Here is an 18288-nt window from a genome sequence, read left to right on the forward strand (position 1 = left end):
ACCTCATAATGTGTTGAAGTCTCAGGATTGCTCGATCGAGACAAAGAAAAAATATCCTTCTAGTTATGCACCGATGAAGGAGTATCTCGAAAGAGATGATGTTCCTTTCGAAGAGAGACATACCACCACCCAACCTTTGTAGGGTACTCCTTTAGTGTAAAGCAAGCTCGAAGAGACAAAAGGTTGGTTCGACCTCGAAGAGAAGGCAGTGAGTGAAAAAAGCTAAAATTTGATGCCATGAGTTTGGCGCTATGCTACAAAGATGTACTTTATACAAGTTTAAAAATTCTACAACGAAATAATGGAAGGATAACCGAAGACTGGCCTTCAGAGATTCCTTATAAAGGCCTACTCGGCCTTGATGAGAAAGAGCTATCTATTTCTCGAGAATGGCGACCTCTAGCCTGAACTCAACTGGGACTTGATATTTCAACCTAAGAATTTTTAAGTCCTCGGGGGTGAGGATGGAGTTTACTCTAAACGGACCAAAGTCTGAAACTTTGGGCCTACCTGAAGAACAAGCCATCTCAGACCTAGGATCTGCACCCCTAACGTCATCACCCGAGCTCCAGCTGGATGGGGATAAACTAGATGCACTCATGATGAAGGGACAAGAAACTGACCTATAGGCTGACGCGATCGAGCAAACAAGGGGTAAAGATGGGGTCGATGGCAGCTCGGCTTCAACTAAGCAGAAGCTTCGAGAAGGTGATGTGGCAGAGTTCTCCCTCTGAATAGCCAGAATAATAAAATTAAAAGTTATAGTGGTCCTATTTATAGAAGACCCAGATAGCTTCGATCTATTGGCGATTTACCTTCCCGATCAATGTTCGACAAATGGCAGCCTCTGATGGGTCAGAGCATGGCTCCCGTAGATCCAAGGATTCAATGATCTAGGTTTGAAGATGGTTCATCTAAGGAAGTCGATCTTCAACACATGTCAACAGAGGATAGCTTGATGGGATCAACCTCGACCTCGGATTGGTACTCTCTTAAGCCGACCTATTGAAAATTCGATCTCGAGAGTGAGGGGCATCTATTGTAGATATATACCTCAGTCTTGACTGTAACATCCTCAGCTCCGATCGAGCTATGTAAGATGGGTGTCCATCAGACTTATGCATATACGATAAAGATGAAGGTCGTCAGATATGCCCCATCTATGGAGATTCTCTGCCTTTCGATTTTAGACGATCTATTTTAGATTGTCTTCAACCACTCAATTTCAAATCACCTGAGATCAACGTATATTCTACAGTTTCCATGACCTTGACTTTGGATGACCTATCGTAGCTCGTCTATGGTCGGGCTATATTCTCCATCGACAGATCCGTCTCTTCTTCTAAATAGGAAAAGTTCAGATAGAGTGAAATTTCTCCATGATTGAGTCTTCCGTAAAAAAAAAATATCTTATTCTAATCAATCTGTGCGATAAATCTGAAAGATTATCAGGACTCTGAGATGGATATGACTCTAACTCATCTCCTATAAATAAAGGAGCTTTAGGATCCTCAAAATAAGTTCTTCACTCTTCGCTCTCTTCTTCTCATTGTTCTCTATCTTCTGACTTGAGCGTCAGAGGATCTTCACCAGAGAATATCTTGATAAGGATCTTTTACAGGTACTCGAGCGGTGCTCTAGCGACGGTCACTTTCTTGGCTATCTCCACCTTGACAGCCGACCTCAAGTGGGAAGATTAGGAGCAACAATAATCATGACAATGACAACGACGATGATAATTATTATGATTACTAAGAACTTGGGACTTCTACTTGAAGCGATGATCTGGGAGAATAGGCAGGTTGTGGTGGACCGCATCAATGTGACAGCCGTCAATGCCAAGTTCTCGATTGGTCTGCTCATCGATAAAATATTGGTTAATAGAAATAACTCAATCAAAGGATGTATTAATTATCATAAATATGTAATGAACTGTAAATAGTTATATATCTTATAACCCGTTAGGACCAAACACATGGACACATATAAGGTGCTTCTAACATAAAACATTTTATTATTCCAAAGAGTATTCAAAATAGCAAGCATAATCAAACCTGGAGCCATGCCTCACATCTCCCTTGCAAGGTTATGTTTTAGTAAATTAAGAACCTCCGATGTAGGCTAGGTTTATGATGTGGTTGGTTTCATGTTTTAGATTTGTTGTCGCCAATCTCCTATTGCACCTATTGTCGGTGAAGAGTACCTGTAAAATAAAGTCTACACTGACCAGAATTATGTTCGATAGGGATCTTTCGATACTTAAGTCAGCAAAGATTGGTGAACAACAGATAAGAATTTAAAGAGACAGAGTTTCAGCTCTCAAGAGACCTTACCAAATGCTATTCATCTACCTCCTTTTATAGATGAGTAGTTGGTAACCGTCTGTAACGGTTAGAGATGTGGGTCCCACTCATTCCGACATTATATGATCGTGGGATGGGTGATTATACCCACCATTGATCATGTTCTGACCATTATATATTTTTTGCGTTGGTAGTTTCTGATAAGCCAACAATATGTCGGTAATCAAGATATGTCGATCGTACGTCGGTAGTTATGGGAGTCTGAATGACCATCGATCGGTAACTCTAATATGCTGATAGTCATCAGTCTGAAATCAATCGAGTCACCATAATTGGAGTCTATTAAATTTGCAGATTGCTGACTGTCAGTCGGCCAACTAATTGATAGTCGACAAATCATGCTTATCAGGCCAATCGAAAGTCAGAATCGGAGAGTCGGCTGAATCGCTCCAATATTTGCCCCCCACTCTCAAGTCCAAGATAATCTGACATGCATGTTGTTACATGGTTCTCACATTGGATGAAGGGAGTTGCCACATGTTGTCTCGAGCTCCAATTTGACTGCAGACATTAATGATTCTTCGAAATACGAAAGATCTTCATTCATTTTATCATTTCGATAACTGCAACCTTATCATTGAGGTATCGCTTCGAGAAGATAGTCCAACATCTGAAGAATTCGGACGATTCAATTTTAACTAGTCGATTTTGGCCATCTGTCTAGATATCATTGGCTCAGCATCGCTCACGTAGATAGTGGTCAGGTGGCATGATCTGAGGGTAGGTACGTCGAACCATCTGATCCATGATCGGTCTTGATGTAGCCATGTGTCGATATTTAAGAAAATCCTGATTTGAATGACTTCATCTGGACCATTAAGGGGTCCTATATATATAAAGTCACTTTCATTTAGATTTTCTGCTTTTGCATTCATCATTCTCCTCTGTAACAGAAGGTTCTGCCCCGGTGTTAGGAGCTTTCAAAGTTTCTCTATTCTTCGTGTCATCCCTAGTTTCAGGTTGAGTTTCCATTCCTCCCTCTTAGATTTTTGTTCTTTTTGTTCTAGGTTCTTTTATTTCCAATGGCAAGTAAGAAAATGAAAGCTTCATCTTCTTGAGATAGTCAGTCGAAGAATTCGATTGACGATTCTCCTTTGGATCTGGAGATAGAAGTCTCTTCCTTGTCCGGGTCTAATGTCGAACGGCTTCGAGAATAGTATTGTATTTCAGAGCAATATCAGCTTTCTACTCCTGATCCGAATGGTCAGGTGAACTCTCCTCCTCTGGGTCAGGTTGCATTCTATGTCGAGGACCTTCAGATCAATCTTGGATTTTCAATTCTGAAGTTTGTTCGAAATCTTCTTGATTATTATCAACTTTGTTCTGCTCAGCTGGCTTCGAACTCTATCCGAGTGATTATCAGCTTCATCTTATTATGTCTTCTTATCCTGATCAATCCTCATCCTTCTCTTTTTTGAATTTTTTTTATTCTTCATCCCGATTCCAAGGCCAAGGGTTGGTGCTTTTTCAATCCGAGAAAGGATCTTTTTTTCATCTCTGATCTTCCATCATCTATTTATGGATGGAAGAATCAATTTTTCTTTGTTTCTTCTTCATCTCCTTGGGGCTTTCCTTCACGATGGGGTGATCCGAGAACTGGCCCCAACGAGCATAGTCAGATTGATACCATCGATCGAAAAGACTTTCTTTGACTAAAAGATATGAAAGTTCCACCACAACGAGAGCTGATGATCGAGCAAGCTCTTTATGATGTCAGACTTAGTTCAGTAACTTCTTTAGGTATAGCACAATCGATCATGTCACTTTTCTCTTTGTTTATTTCTAAATTTTGTACTGAACTTTATCTTTTGATTATAGCTATGTGGATGAGGATACGAGTTTCGATTGCCGACATCCACTTACATGCTGTCAAGAAGAAGGCAGCGATCGATGCTGGATCCTCCCAACCATCGAGAAAAAATTGGGTTGATTCTCAGTCGGTACTGACAAGGGAACCCGACATTCCGTCGGTGATAGCTCCTAAGCCGATTATAGCATTGTCGGCTCCAACAATGCTTCCTCTAACTGAAGTGCCGTCAGCTGGAGTTGGGATGGCAAGAGACGAAGATGCCATGGTAGAACCATCAACAGCTCCATCAGTAGGGGTTCAGGCCGAATCAGGAGTCACGATTGAATCCGAACAATCTGTTGCTGCGCCAGTTGTTCCTCCAGCGAAGCAGTCTCGGATGCAGTCAAGCATCGATTTCGTCGTGGTCTCAAGTGCACGATCGCTGACTAGGCATCGAGAAAAGGTGCTGGCTACTTATGTCGATGATGGGCCATCTGCAGACCTCCCCACCCTCTTCGACATCCAAATCTCTGTCGGTGAGTCAGCTTTGGCTAATCCAGCCTTAGCCAGATGACTCATCGAAGTAGCTCTTTTCCCATCTGATAGGGAGAGCAGAAAAATTCTAACTGTGTCCAAAATATTTTCTTCATTTTATCCGACGATGCTTGGGGTGAGTCAACAAAACTTTTCTTTCTTTTCTTTCTTTTTTTTTGATCTGACTTGTCCTTTTCTTTCAGTGGGTACATGATATGTACGCTCTAGAGAGTGGATATTGCAAAATTATCGAGCTTCGTCAGGCATGGATGGATAGAGTAACAGCCGCCAATGCTGAAAAAACTACTGCCGTTGAACAACTTCAAGCGACAACTGAACGAAAAAAGATGCTCCAAGAAGAAATCTTTCGTATGACGGCCGACCTACAGTTTTCCAAAGCTGAACTTGAGTTAGCTCATCAGAGCATCACGTCTCTCGAATCTCAGATTAAGAGCAAGAAGCATTCCATCAGTCGACTCTGGAGAGAGAGAGATGGATACATCAAGGAGCTCGAAGCGGAGCATGAAAGGCATTGGGCTACCATGGAGAGACTGGCACTGGCCGATGTAGAGTCGGCCTCTGCAAAAGAAGAAGCTAAGTCGGCGAGAGGTGCTCTGAGCTTGGCCATCAAGAATTTTAAAGATTTGCAAGAATTCAAGGATGAAATTCTCGAGGGTGGATTTGCCTCTTACTGCATCGGATACAAGGATGGAAAAGATGCAGTCGGGAGGTTGTATTCGAACTTGGACCTGAGGAGCATCATCCCTCCTAGTTTGGTAGAAGAGGTTGCTGAGGAGACCGCCGCATCGACTAAAGAAGATGCACCGGCTGCACCAGAATCTGCTCTAATTATTGAAGTAGCTCCAACCACCAAAGCCATACCAGAGCAAGGCGATGAGGAAGCCAACTGGTGATCGGTGTAACACTTCTTCTTTTGTAATAGGATTTTGTAATCGAACTTTTGGTCCAATTTTGTAATTTTTTCCTCAATGAATGAAAAACATTTTTCTAAGTACCGAATCCCTTTTTACATTTGTATTTTTAATGTTGTTGAATAATAGTTGGATTTTCGATCATTCATCGATGAACTGAATGTCGACCATTAGTCATAGTAGAGTTTATCTACTAGTCGGATGTCAGTCGACTTAGCGTATATATTTTTTAGATATTTAATAGACGATGGTAAGCCAAATATCCTTCGACTGACCGTAGTCAAGTCGGTGTATTTTTTACTCGATCGGAGTCGAGTCAGCGTAATGTTCCACTTAGCTAAAGCTAAGTCAGCATGAGTAGTTATTTGACTTCAATCAATTTTTACAATGGAAAAATTAAGATATAGTCGGTATAAGTTGATTGATTATATATCGACTTGATGTCGTCATTCGACTTAAGTCGATTTTTACAGTAAAAATTGAGATGTAGTCAGTAAAATTTGACTGATTATTTATCGATCTAATGTCATTTTATAGATATAGTTAATTGAAGCTTTCATAATTTTAAATTTTAATATTTCATTCTGAACATTGTACATGTGAACAACTTTATTGATAGTACATCTTCAAGTTATCGATATTTTAAGTCCGAAGAATAGTTATCCCATCAAGAGCTTCCAGTCAGTATGCTTCCGATCGAAGTATTTCGATTATTCTGTAGAGTCCTTCTCAGTTTTGAGATAATTTTCTCGGATCTAGAGACTTTGAAACTTCGACTTTTCTTAGGATCAGATCTCCTAGATGAAAGACCTTCGGCTTGACTTTTGCATTGCAGTACCGAACTATTCTCTGCTAATATGCTGCCATCTGAATTTGAGCTTGCTGTCGGACTTTCAACAATAAGTCTAGATCGACTCTCCAATATTCAAAATTACTCAGCTCATTATATTATTTCACTTTTGCTGATGGTAATCCAATCTCAAGTGGAATCATCGTCTCTGTCCCATAGGCTAGGTTGAATAGTGATTCTCCCATCAATATGTGAGGAGTTGTCCGATATGCCTATAAGATCAAATATAATTCTTCTACCCAGAAGTTCTTTACTTCATTCAGTCCGGTCTTGGACCATGTAGGATTATTCGGTTTGTTACTTCTACTTCACTGTTGGATTGTGGATGGCCGACTGATGTGAGCTTGTGCGTAATATAAAATTTTATACAAAACTCTTTGAAATTTTGATTATCGAATTATCGACCATTGTTGGTGATAATACAGTGTGGTAGATCAAATCTGCATATGATTGATTTCTGAATGAAATCTTCTATTTTTCTTTCAGTGATTTGTGCCAAAGATTCAGCTTCTATCCATTTGATAAAATAATCGATGGTAACTACTATAAATTTTCTCTGATTAGATGTTGGAGGGAAGGGATCAAGTATGTCGATTCTCCATTGTGCGAAGGATCAAGGTGCAATAATTAATGTCAGCTCGCTGGCCGGTTGATGTTGTATTCACATCTTCGGATAAGTTCAGCTGCATCTTTCTTCATAGTGGACCAATAATATCCTTGTTGTAAGACTTTATAAGCCAAAAATTTATCCTCCAAGTGATTTCCACAAATTCCTTCATGAACTTCTTGGAGTGCATAGTTAGCATCCGATGGTCTCTAACACTTCAGTAAGAGAAGGGAGAATGACCTTTTATAAAGTTGTCCATTCATCAAAATATATTGTGAGGTCATCCACCTTAGTCATTTAGCTTCTAAAGGATCTGCAGGTAGAATTCCATCAATCAAGTACTGGTGATCGGGTCCATCCAGCATGCCTTGTCATTAATTTGTAGCACTTCTTTGACTTTATCAATGCTTAGTTGCTTGAGACATTCGATGAATGTCTGATCCAGCAAGTTAAATGAAGTGGTTGTAAGTCAGAAAAGTATATCAGCTCGAGCATTCTCTATTCTTGGAATGTGAGAGATCTCGAAATATTTTAGAGTTAATGTAAGATCTTTCACTTTCTGAAGATACTTTATCATAATAAAGTTTCGAACTTCAAACTCGTCCTTAACTTGTCTGATAATCAACTCTGAGTCAGTTAAGACCTTCAGATTGTCAATGTCAAGCTTTTTGGTAATCTTCAAGCTGACTAGGAGAGTTTCATACTCGATTTGATTATTTGAAGCTTTAAAATTAAACTGAAGGGCATATTCCATTACAATCCCTTTAGAATTGATGAAGATGAGATCGGCTCTGCTGCCTTATGCATTGGATGCTCCATCAATATGTAGCACCCATACTGATATTAAGTCGGTCTCAGGAGTTTCAACTTACTTTAATTTATTATTGGATTCATCCTCAGAGTTTTATCGAATATAGTATACTCGACAATGAAATCAGCCAAAACTGTGCCTTCATTGACGATCGTGGGCGATATTTAATATCAAACTCGTTAAGTTTTATTATCCATTTTATCATTCGACCTGAAGTATCAGGTCAATATAAAATTACCTTCAAAGATTGATCTGTCAAGATGACTATAGAATGTGTTTGGAAGTACGGATGAAGTCACTGTGATGATATGATTAGAGTGCAGATCATCTTCTTCGCTCTTGAATATCTTATTTCAGCACTATGAAGCACCTTGCTCGTGTAGTAAATTGACCGTTGAATTCAATTTTTATCATCCTGGATGAGTACCGAACTAACTGCTTCTGTCGAAGTCACCAAATAGAGATACAAAATTTCTCTGATCTTTGATTTCATAAGCAATGGTGAAGATGCTAGATATCTTTTTAGATATTTGAAGGATTGTCGGCACTCGTCAGACCTTAAGAAGTCTTTTGCTTGTCTTAAGATCTTGAAGAAGGGCAAACATCTTTCTGCCGATCTTGAGATGAATCGACTAAGTGCCGCGATCCTTCCATTAAGTTGTATCTCTTTTTTGGAGCTTGGATGCTTCATATTGATGATAGCTTTTATTTTTTTGAGATTGGCTTTAATTTCAAGTTGTGACATAAGAAATTCAAAAATTTTTTTAAAAGTTACTCCGAATGCATACTTAGTCGGATTCAATTTCATTTAATATCATCAAAGTGTGCTAAAGACTTCTTCCAAATCTCGAACATGATTAGAAGTTTGGGAGCTTTTCACTAGCATATCATCAACGTACACTTTCATATTTTATCCGATTTATGCCTTGAATAGTTTATTGACCGATCGTTAATAAGTAGCTCCGACGTTCTTTAAACTAAATGGTATTATTTTGTAACAGTAGATGCCTTTATCGATTATGAAGATAGTATGCTCCTCATCTTCAGGTGCCATTCGAATCTAATTGTAGCCTGCAAAGGCATCTATAAAGTTTAAAAATCGATGTTCCAAAGTCGCATCAACTAATTGATCGATCTTTGATAAAAAAAATTATCCTCTAGATAAGCTTCATTGAGATTTGTGTAATCGATGCAGATTCTCTATTTTTTATTGATTTTTTTTATCATTACTATATTGACGAGCCAATTAAGATAATTTGCTTCTCAGATGAAGCCGGCTGCGAGGAGGTTGTAGACCTCTTCATCGATGACCTTCTGCTTTTCAGGAGCAAAGATCTTTTCTTTTATCTCACCGATCTAACTTTAGGATCAATGTTTAGCCAGTGGGTTATTATTTTTGAAAAAATTCTTGGCATATCGATTGCTGACCAGACAAAAATATTGACATTTGCTCTTAGTAGATTCACCAGTTGTTACCACTTCGAATCAGCCAATTGCGATCCAATTTGGACCATCTTCTCAAGATCTTCCTTTTTTTAATGGGATAGAAACTAGTTGCTCAGTCAGTTTACCCATTTTTTTATTTTTTTCATTGATCCAATTTATCAACGGACAAAGAGTTTTCAGATTGATTATTCTTTGTAGAGATCAAGAAGCAATGTTGAATAAGTTGTTGATCTTCACGTATTTCTCCGACTCCATTTCTTGTTAGGAATCAGACTAGTAAATAGTATGTTGAAACTACTGCTCTCAGGACATTAAGTCCAGGTCATCCAAGTATGGCATTGTAAGTCGATGGAACTCGGACGACTGTGAATGTTAGAAGAATAGTATTTTATTGTAGATCTATTTCCATGATTAAAGGAAGAGTAATTTCTCTTTCCATGATAATTATATTTTCAGTAAAATCGACTAATGACGTCAAGATTTTTCTGAGTCAGTCAGTCGGTAGTCGCATTCGGAAGAAAGTCAAGTAAAAGAGAACATCAGTTGAACTTTTATTATCAACTAAAATTTTTTTTACATCATAGTTTGCTATCATCGTCGAAACGATAACAGCATCATCATGGAGAGTTTGTATTCCCCTAACATCATCTTTTGAAAAAGAGATTACATTGTTTAGTCATCATTTCTTCACCGACTCTTCTTCGAAAGTTGCCCCCCAATCCTTCGATCACCCAGAGATCATATTGACTATTCCCACCATTGGCCGATTGTTGATCATTTTCACAACTTGTGGCTAAGACTATTGGTCGGTGGGAGGTTGAGTCGGACGGTCTCGTAAAATTTTTTTGAGATAGCTATGTCGAATTAGGGTCTCTATTTCATCCCTGAGTTGAATACACTGTTTGGTATCGTGATTGTGATCATGATAAAATGATAGTACTTCTTTCTGTCATGACTCCTCACAGTGCTTTCATCCGTAGGAGATGTTGAAAATACTCCTCTCCTTCGATCTCCATTAAGATCTATGTATGGAGAGCAGAAAGAAGAGTATAGAAGTCATACCTATCATAGTTGTTCGACCTTGGACTCCATCATCGAGGTGAAGATCGCTTATTGGTGGTTGATCAATTTGGTTCAATCGGGGCTTCACTTTTTTTTGCTTCTTTTTTTGACCTTTTTTATTTATCTGGCGTCGGTCAGAAGCACCTTCATCCATGCGAATATACTTGTACGCATGCTCCAAGAGTTCAGTGTAGGTTCGGAGAAGAGTTTTATTCAGAGAATAAGTGAATCTGGATCTCCTCAAACCCCTCTTCATGGCTAATATGGCCATATCTTTATTGAGATTTCTGACCTCTAGTATGGCCATGTTGAAGCGAGCCACAAAATCCCTCAATGTCTCTGTCTTGCCTTGTTTGATGGAGGAAAGACTGTCTGATATTCGTGACACCTTTCAACTAGTGCTAAAATAGATCATGAAAGAATACTCAAGCTGCTCGAAGAAATTTATGCTCCTCGACTGCAACCCAAAATACCAGACTCGAGCAGCCTTCTGAATAGTCATCGAGAAGCCAATATATAGAAGGGCGTCAGTTGCCCCCTAGATTATCATGAGAGCCTTTTAGCTCTCCAGATGATCAATTGGATCAGTAGAGCCATCATATAGCTCCATCTGCAGTATTTTGAATCGAGATGGAATTGGCTCGTCCAAGATGTGCTGAGAGAGAGATTGCGTAGTGTGAAAGTCATAGTCCTTGGAGGACTTCTGACCTTCCACCTGAAATCGAACAAGTTGGTGGTTGATCTCCTTGAACTTGCGCTTATAGTCATCAAGCTACCGTTGCTGAGATAATCCAGGAGTAGAGTCCTTCGAAAAATTTGAAGATGGAGAAAGAGAAAGTTCACGCAGCCTTTTTCTCTTCTTGATATTATGTACATGAGAAGGAGAAGGAGATCACCATGAAGGATGGGCGATGTGACAAAAATATTGAGAACGAGGTTGCTTGACTCGATGAGAATGCCAAGATGGCCGTCATTCTGGAGATGAAGAGGGTGAATGCCGTGGAAGACGGTGGCTGTACCTGGACGGCACCGAATGAGCTACTGACTCCTCCACCGGTGGTTGCTGCTGTTGTTGTGTTTATTGCTATTGGAGGCTGTGGATCGTCTCTGTTAACACCTTCATTTGCTGCATTAAAGCAGCAATTTATACGTCCATAATAATTACTGGACGTGAAGAGCTTGGCTCTGCCAATAGAGATGGGAGAGGAAGATCTTCCCGATGGAAAGATTGTCTCACTAATCTAGTTGAATATTGAGCTCTGGTCTTAGCCATAATTGCTCGTATTCTTCTCCTTCTTGATTTGCCAATCTGTTGTGGTTAATCTTCTATTATACCAGTTGTCAGTGAAGAGCACCTACAAAATAAAGTCCACATTAATCAAAATTGTGTCCAGCGGAGACTATCCGATGCTTAAGTCAGTGGAGATTGATGTACAGCAGATAAAAATTCAAAAAGATAGAATTTTAGCTCTCAAAAAATCTTAGCAAATGCTGTTCAGTTATCTCTTTTTATAGACGAGTAGTTGGTAACCATCTGTAATGGTTAGAGACGTGGGTCCTGCTCATTTCGGTATTATATAATTATGGGATGAGTGGTTATATCCATCACTGATCATGTTTTGACTATTATGTATTTTTTGCATTGGCAGTTTTTGGTAAATTGACTATATGTTGGTAATCAAGATATGTCGATCGTACATCGATAGTTGTAGAAGTCCGAATGACCATCAGTCGGTAACTTCGATATACCGATGGTCATCGATCTAAAATCAATCAAATCATCATAATTTGAGTCTATTAAATTTGTGGATAGCTGACTGTCAGTCGGTCAACCGATTGATAGTCAGTAAATTGTACTTATTAGGCCGATCGAAAGTCAGAATTGGAGAGTCGGCTGAATCGCCCCAATAAGACTAGCAGGAGTTTAGACTTGTTAGTATGCCATGGATTTGTATGCCTCAGTTATCTGTTTACGACTACTTGTTTATATTTGTATATCTATTGATAATTTAGGAATGTTTTATGGTGTTTTAGATATTAATTATAATTGATTGCCGAGCAAACCCATATATTTTTTTCTGCCTAACTCTTTATATTTTAGCATATATATACCTTGAAGCTGGGCGAATGAGTAAATAAAGGTGCACATGACTTGGTTGAAAAGCCAAATGTTTCGTAATTGAAGAGCCAAATGTTTGGTAATTAAAAGTCATGAATTAGTTGAATAAATTGAATTAATGGGGTGGTTCATTTGTTTCGAGTTTCATAAAGAAACTCCTATATATATATACAAAAGTACCCACTCAAGCTTGATATATGTAAGCCAAGGGTCAAAAATATTCACTAAAAGGTTCTCTCTCTCTCTCTCTTGTTTTTTTGTACTTTAAAGCTTTTAGGCCATGGATTTATATATCACAATTTAGTAGTGTATACCTATAATACCCAAGGGCTTTATACCAAATTGGGCATGTCTATTTGACCAGCTAGAAGCAATATTCAGCCTAAAATGAAAAAAAAAAATGATGAAAGAAGAAAACTCCCATCAAGCCGCTTGATTTGTTATTATCATCTCACAATCTTTAATGGTCTTAAATCTAAACTCTAATATCATTTTATCTATCACACCCCAAATCTATAATGCATAATTGAAGCCACATCTCTACAAGGCGAATCGTACAAGCATGCAAGGTTAGTGATTAAATCATAATACTTTTAGAATCCTAATAAAATTTCTTTAATCCTTAAAAAATCAATTTAACAAAAGAAACCAATCAAATCATTCTCATAATCAAATATCACAAAATAACAAGAGTCACGATATTCCACCAAGCATTCAAATTGAGTAGAATATCCAAAACTAGATTGAACTAAACTAAATTAACTAAGCTAAAAGTCCAGATGACTCACATTTCTTCTAGCAATTTAAAATACTTCCCCAAGTCTTGAGTAATTCAAGGTTCAAGATTTGAAAATAGAAAAAGAAAGAATAATGAACTACACTAGCCAAATAAGCAACATAACACATTAAAATAAGATCTAAGCATGCTAGCAGATAGTAGATTAAATATAATTTATAATGTATGATTGACAGAGTGTATCAAAATTTAAAGAATAGTATCCTTTTACTTTCCAACAGTATGCTTCTTAGAAACTAATACTAATCCTAATATCAAACTATAGCCATACGCATAGAATATATATACGTGCACAAAGTGCCAGATAATAGATACCACTATTCTAATCACCGACAGCTCGATGTTCAAACTAGTTTCTCAAATTATAAGTCAATGACAATCTAATATATAATCTCCATTGATGGGATAAAATCATAGCTATGCTAAGAATATATTAAAAAAATAATTTCACAAACTGCTTAATTAAATTTTTAAACTCATTTCTTAAAGCAAATCATATGTTCAAAATAACTTATTTATAAGAATAAAATAATACATGCTTGATCTCTTTTATCAAACATAAAATAGAGCCATAGACAGATTTAATAAACTAATTGTAATTGGCAAAGGTCATTAGAAAATACATATTGAAGCATTGGTTATTTACCTCTTCTCGCTTCAAATTTCCACTTCAATCTAACAGATTTGATGCACCTATTCAAGGACATTGACATACAATTAATTCGCTATCAATGTTTTAGAAGTCTTAATAATATAAGAAGCTTTGAAGAACCTAGATGGATCAGATTAAGATATTATTGGAGATATGGGTCCATGCCCGACAAGGATGAAGAAGAATGATAGGACCCAAGAATTTGATTGGTTTGGCTAAACTAATTCCATCCGATCAAGGATTAGATCAGAGTATAAGTAGCTTACAATAAACAATGATGTACAAATCTAGTGGGATCTAATAAGGATCAAGATAAAGGTAGATGCACTACCCAATGGCCATAGATCATGACTTCTTCATCAGGATCTATCAAGGTCATCGAAGAGGGCTCTCTACTAGATTCAACAAACCCTAGAGAGATTGAAAGGGAAACAATCTAGAGAGAAATATTATAAAGAGAAAAACTAGAGAGAGAAATAAGAAAGAGAAAATAGAGGGAGAAAGTAGAGAGAAAATAGAGAGATAAGAGAGAAGAAGAGAAGGACGAGGATTGGGCTCTCTCTTTTTCTTTTTCTTTTCTTTTCTTTTTTTCTTTTCTCTTCTTCCTTTGGTTCTGTGGCAAAATAGTGGACTCCTAAATTGCCCCTTTTTTCAAAAATAAAGGATCTCTTATAGGCAGTGGCTATGGCTAGTGATGTTGGCCATGGTGATGTAGTCAAGAGATCCACTAACCAATATTGGTAGTGCCAATTAGCACAAAAAAATCAGAAAAAATGGATGAAAAAATAGGAAAAAACGTAAACCAAATAGGATCTTTTCTTTCTGACTAAAATCCGATGATAGCTGGTCAAAATCAAAGCTCTACGGGTTGAAGAAGAGAGAGAAGAGAGTAAATCAAATGATTCTATCCTCTTACTCAGCTTTTCGACAATGCTTGGGCCATTTTAGTGGTGGAAGCCATCATGATGGAGCTCTACAAATTGCAATAAACTCCTGTGAACTCTGGTGTGGGATTCAAAGGGGAAGTTGGGGATGTTTAGATAGAATGGAGGATAGGTCAAGTTCCTCTCGGCATCGGCTTCTCTCCGGCACAATTGAGAGGATCAAGAAGACTCCTACTGGGAATCTTCTTCTTCCATCATTTTCTTATTTTGGGCTAAACATTGCATCTGGTTCGGTCAAGTGGATTAGGTCCAATTTAGTATCAAGCTTTGGGTATTACCTTTTGTGATAAGAACGTGACAGAAATAGTGGTGTGTGTGTACATATTAGAATCCTTAGGATTCATCTGAAAGGATAACAGATGGGTAAAATTAGATTATAAGATATCTTTGTTTGCTTTTCTTATTGATAAATTTGTAATATCTTATTTAAATCTTATTTATGATGCTTATTTTATTTTTCTAAAATTAAAATGACTCCTCATCATGTGTATTGCCAAAGTATAATGAGCTAGTTAAGAATTCTCAAGGCCGAGCAATTCATGTTTAAAGTTTTGATTTACTAGATTTTGATCCAAATTAAGTGTAAGAAGATTTGCCATAGAATACTATTATATATTATGATTATTTGTTTATTGGTTATTTAAGTGAATTTGAAAGTTCAATATGATATAGTGGTATGCTATGATATTATTTCTAGCTTTTAAAGTTAATTACTTGGGTGCCAGTTTAGCATTCATTTATAAAAAGTTGTTTAAGGCTTGAGCTAGAGAAGGATATTTTTTTTTAATGATATTAGATTGAAATATTCTTTGAGGTTCATAATACATCAGAAATTACATTTGATCTACTATTCACTACTGTGCTTAGACACCATTTTGATATAATATTTTGCTTATTGGATTGATGTAGCTCATTTTTTTTTTTTTTCTATTTTCAAATCTTGAACCTTGAATTGCTTAAGACGGGGGGGGGGAGTATGCTAGATTGCTCAGAAAAATTTGAGTTTCTAAACTTTTAACTTAGTTCAATTTAGTTTTGAATATTTTACTCTATTTGAATAATAATAATTGATGGAAGATCATGGCTCTTGTTCTCCTGGGCTATTTGATTATAAGAATGATTTGATTGGTTCTTTATTAAACTAATTTTTTGAGGATTGAAGAAATTTTATAATGGCTCTAAAAGTATTATGACATAATCAATAGTCTTTCGTGCCCGTATGGTTCACCTTGCAGGTATGTGGTGTGACAAATATCACCATGAGTAAATGGTTCGATTCATAACAAAGTTCTGCTTCATTTTTGGTGCCCTGGTCCAAATTTCTAGAGTCATTAGTTGTCCAAAAAGCATCATATAAAGAAATGTGAAATACCCTTTCAAAGATCCTAGGTAGTTGGTTTTTGGTGAGTGAGATATATGCCAAATCGATAAGTTTTTGCTTGATTTTGAAAAGAACCAGTATTCTATAACTAAAGGATCAGGAAAAAATTTCTCCACATAGTGTGGCAGAGGAAAAAGAAGAATTTACTAAACCTCCCAGGGCCAGTGTGAGTGTAAGAGTACACTATAAAAAAAAATGATTCACAGGAATTCCAACAGCATAGAAATAGCGATAGAATCTTATCAAAAAAAAAAAAAAAAGCTATAGAAAGATTCTTCATCATCAATTTGAGATCGAAAGGGAAGCCTTTATGGTTGCTATGCATGATGATGATGAGTCAAGGACAAACTATTATTAGGAGTGATAAAATATGATCCGACTCACATTCGAGCCGCTATAAATAGGTTTGGATTTAGGTTAAATGAATTCGGATCGTAAACGGATTAATCTATTTCATCTGTTTATTATTTGGGTTGGTGATCAATACATAAAAATAAAATAAGATATTAAAAATATTAAATTTTATTTTATTTAATTTATATTAGTTTGAATTTGATACTTCTCGTTCCTTTTTGTAGGAAATTGATAGATTGGGTCCATTCAAATTAATTCAAAGTGATTTAGACCCAAGTATGATGGCTAAAAGCAACCACACCAAGGGAGGAAGATCATCTAAAGGTTTAGAAGCAACATCTCCAGGGTCTAAGATTCATGATGTCACTTCAAGGAAACCAAGCCCCTTCGTCACGCCAAATAATCCAAGAGGTTTAAGCCAAAGCCCAATCACCAGGAGCAAAAAAAAAAAAAAAAATGTCCACCGTGGACCATGCAGAAAAAAAAAAAAAAAGAAAAAAAGAAGATGAAGAGGTGGAGTGCTGGGCACTGGGCTTCACACGTGGAAAAAACTTTAGGAGGGAAAAGAAGAAAAGTGATGGGACTAGGTGATTTAAAGAATGGGATGGCTGGAAGCTCACGGTGACTTGGGTGCGGCTACGAGGCACCGGATGCAGGAAGTGGACCCATGCAGACGAGCAGCTTCTGGTTAGATCAGGGAATCCAGAAAGAAGGGGATGCGGACAACAGGTTAGGAGTTTTAAAAGGAAAAGAATAAAAAGAAGGAAAGAGAAAATTGTGAGGGATTAAGAGATTTTATATCTATTTTTTTTAAATTCTATATCTAAAAATTATAAAATTCTCTTCCCTCCTAACATCTATAAAAAAATTTTAATCCTTCTACTCTAAAACATCTTTCTCCACACCATATTTCTTGTTGGGACTATGTGACAGATGAAAATACTCATCTTTTTAATTATTTAAAATTTTTTTTAATTCTTCATTTTTTCAATATACGAAAAAAAAAGTCAGCCGAAGAGAAGTGCAAGAATCAAAAAGCTCTGCAAAAGAAGACTGTAGGAAGAAATCTTAGTTTAGATTTTTTTTTTAGTTTTAACTCCAAGTCCGATTAATAGCTTAAGAGTTAAAGAGAATTTTTATTCCAGCAATAAATTAGTTTCTTTCTCTTCAATTTAATTTATGCATTTTTTTAATTTCAGCATTAAGATAGTTTAATTTTTTTGTATTTATTTTTCTCTTATTTAATTTTTGTAATTCTTTAAATTCTTGCATGTTAAATTTTTACTATTAGAATAATTATTATTTTATATTTTTTAATTAACTTTAAAGCTTCAAATTAAATTATGTCTAGCTAAGTAATCTTCTTAGGATTTGCGATGAAGTTAGATCATGATTAGAAGCCTTGTTCTCTAGATTTTTTTATGCTTTTAATTTTTAGAGTTCTTCTTTCTTCATCCCTCTTGCCAAGAGACTTGATGGACTATAGTTGGATTGTAATTCCTTTATAGTCCATGCTTGATTCTGTGCAAGAAGGGTAACAGGTAAAAGACTCATAAGTTTTTCAAATCCTTTCCTCTTTTTCTTTGTGGAAAACTTTGATGGGTTATAGCTAGGTTTGAGTCCTTCAGAGCCCATACTTAGGTAACAC

The 18288-nt window shown here is 36.8% G+C and overlaps 1 protein-coding gene across 2 annotated transcripts in view; it reads right to left on the reverse strand.

The window, feature by feature from the left end:
• LOC105061040 (la-related protein 1A) overlaps positions 1–15050 on the reverse strand; it is a 55992-nt gene extending 40942 nt beyond the window's left edge. Inside the window, exons 1-2 of one of the 2 annotated variants that reach the window (XM_073255090.1) lie at positions 14878–15050; positions 13956–14002 (exon numbers count right to left, since the gene is read on the reverse strand). Coding sequence is in view for 1 of the 2 variants with exons in the window: in XM_073255086.1 (XP_073111187.1) it covers positions 11291–11368 (78 nt within the window). In the remaining variant the exon portion in view is untranslated. Of the gene's footprint in view, positions 1–11290; positions 11384–13955; positions 14003–14877 lie in introns of those variants that run through there. The other variant, XM_073255086.1, reaches the window with a different exon arrangement.
• Between the last annotated feature and the right edge of the window lie 3238 nt (positions 15051–18288).

This window comes from Elaeis guineensis, chromosome 1 (assembly GCF_000442705.2).
Source record: "Elaeis guineensis isolate ETL-2024a chromosome 1, EG11, whole genome shotgun sequence".
Lineage (NCBI taxonomy): Eukaryota > Viridiplantae > Streptophyta > Magnoliopsida > Arecales > Arecaceae > Elaeis > Elaeis guineensis.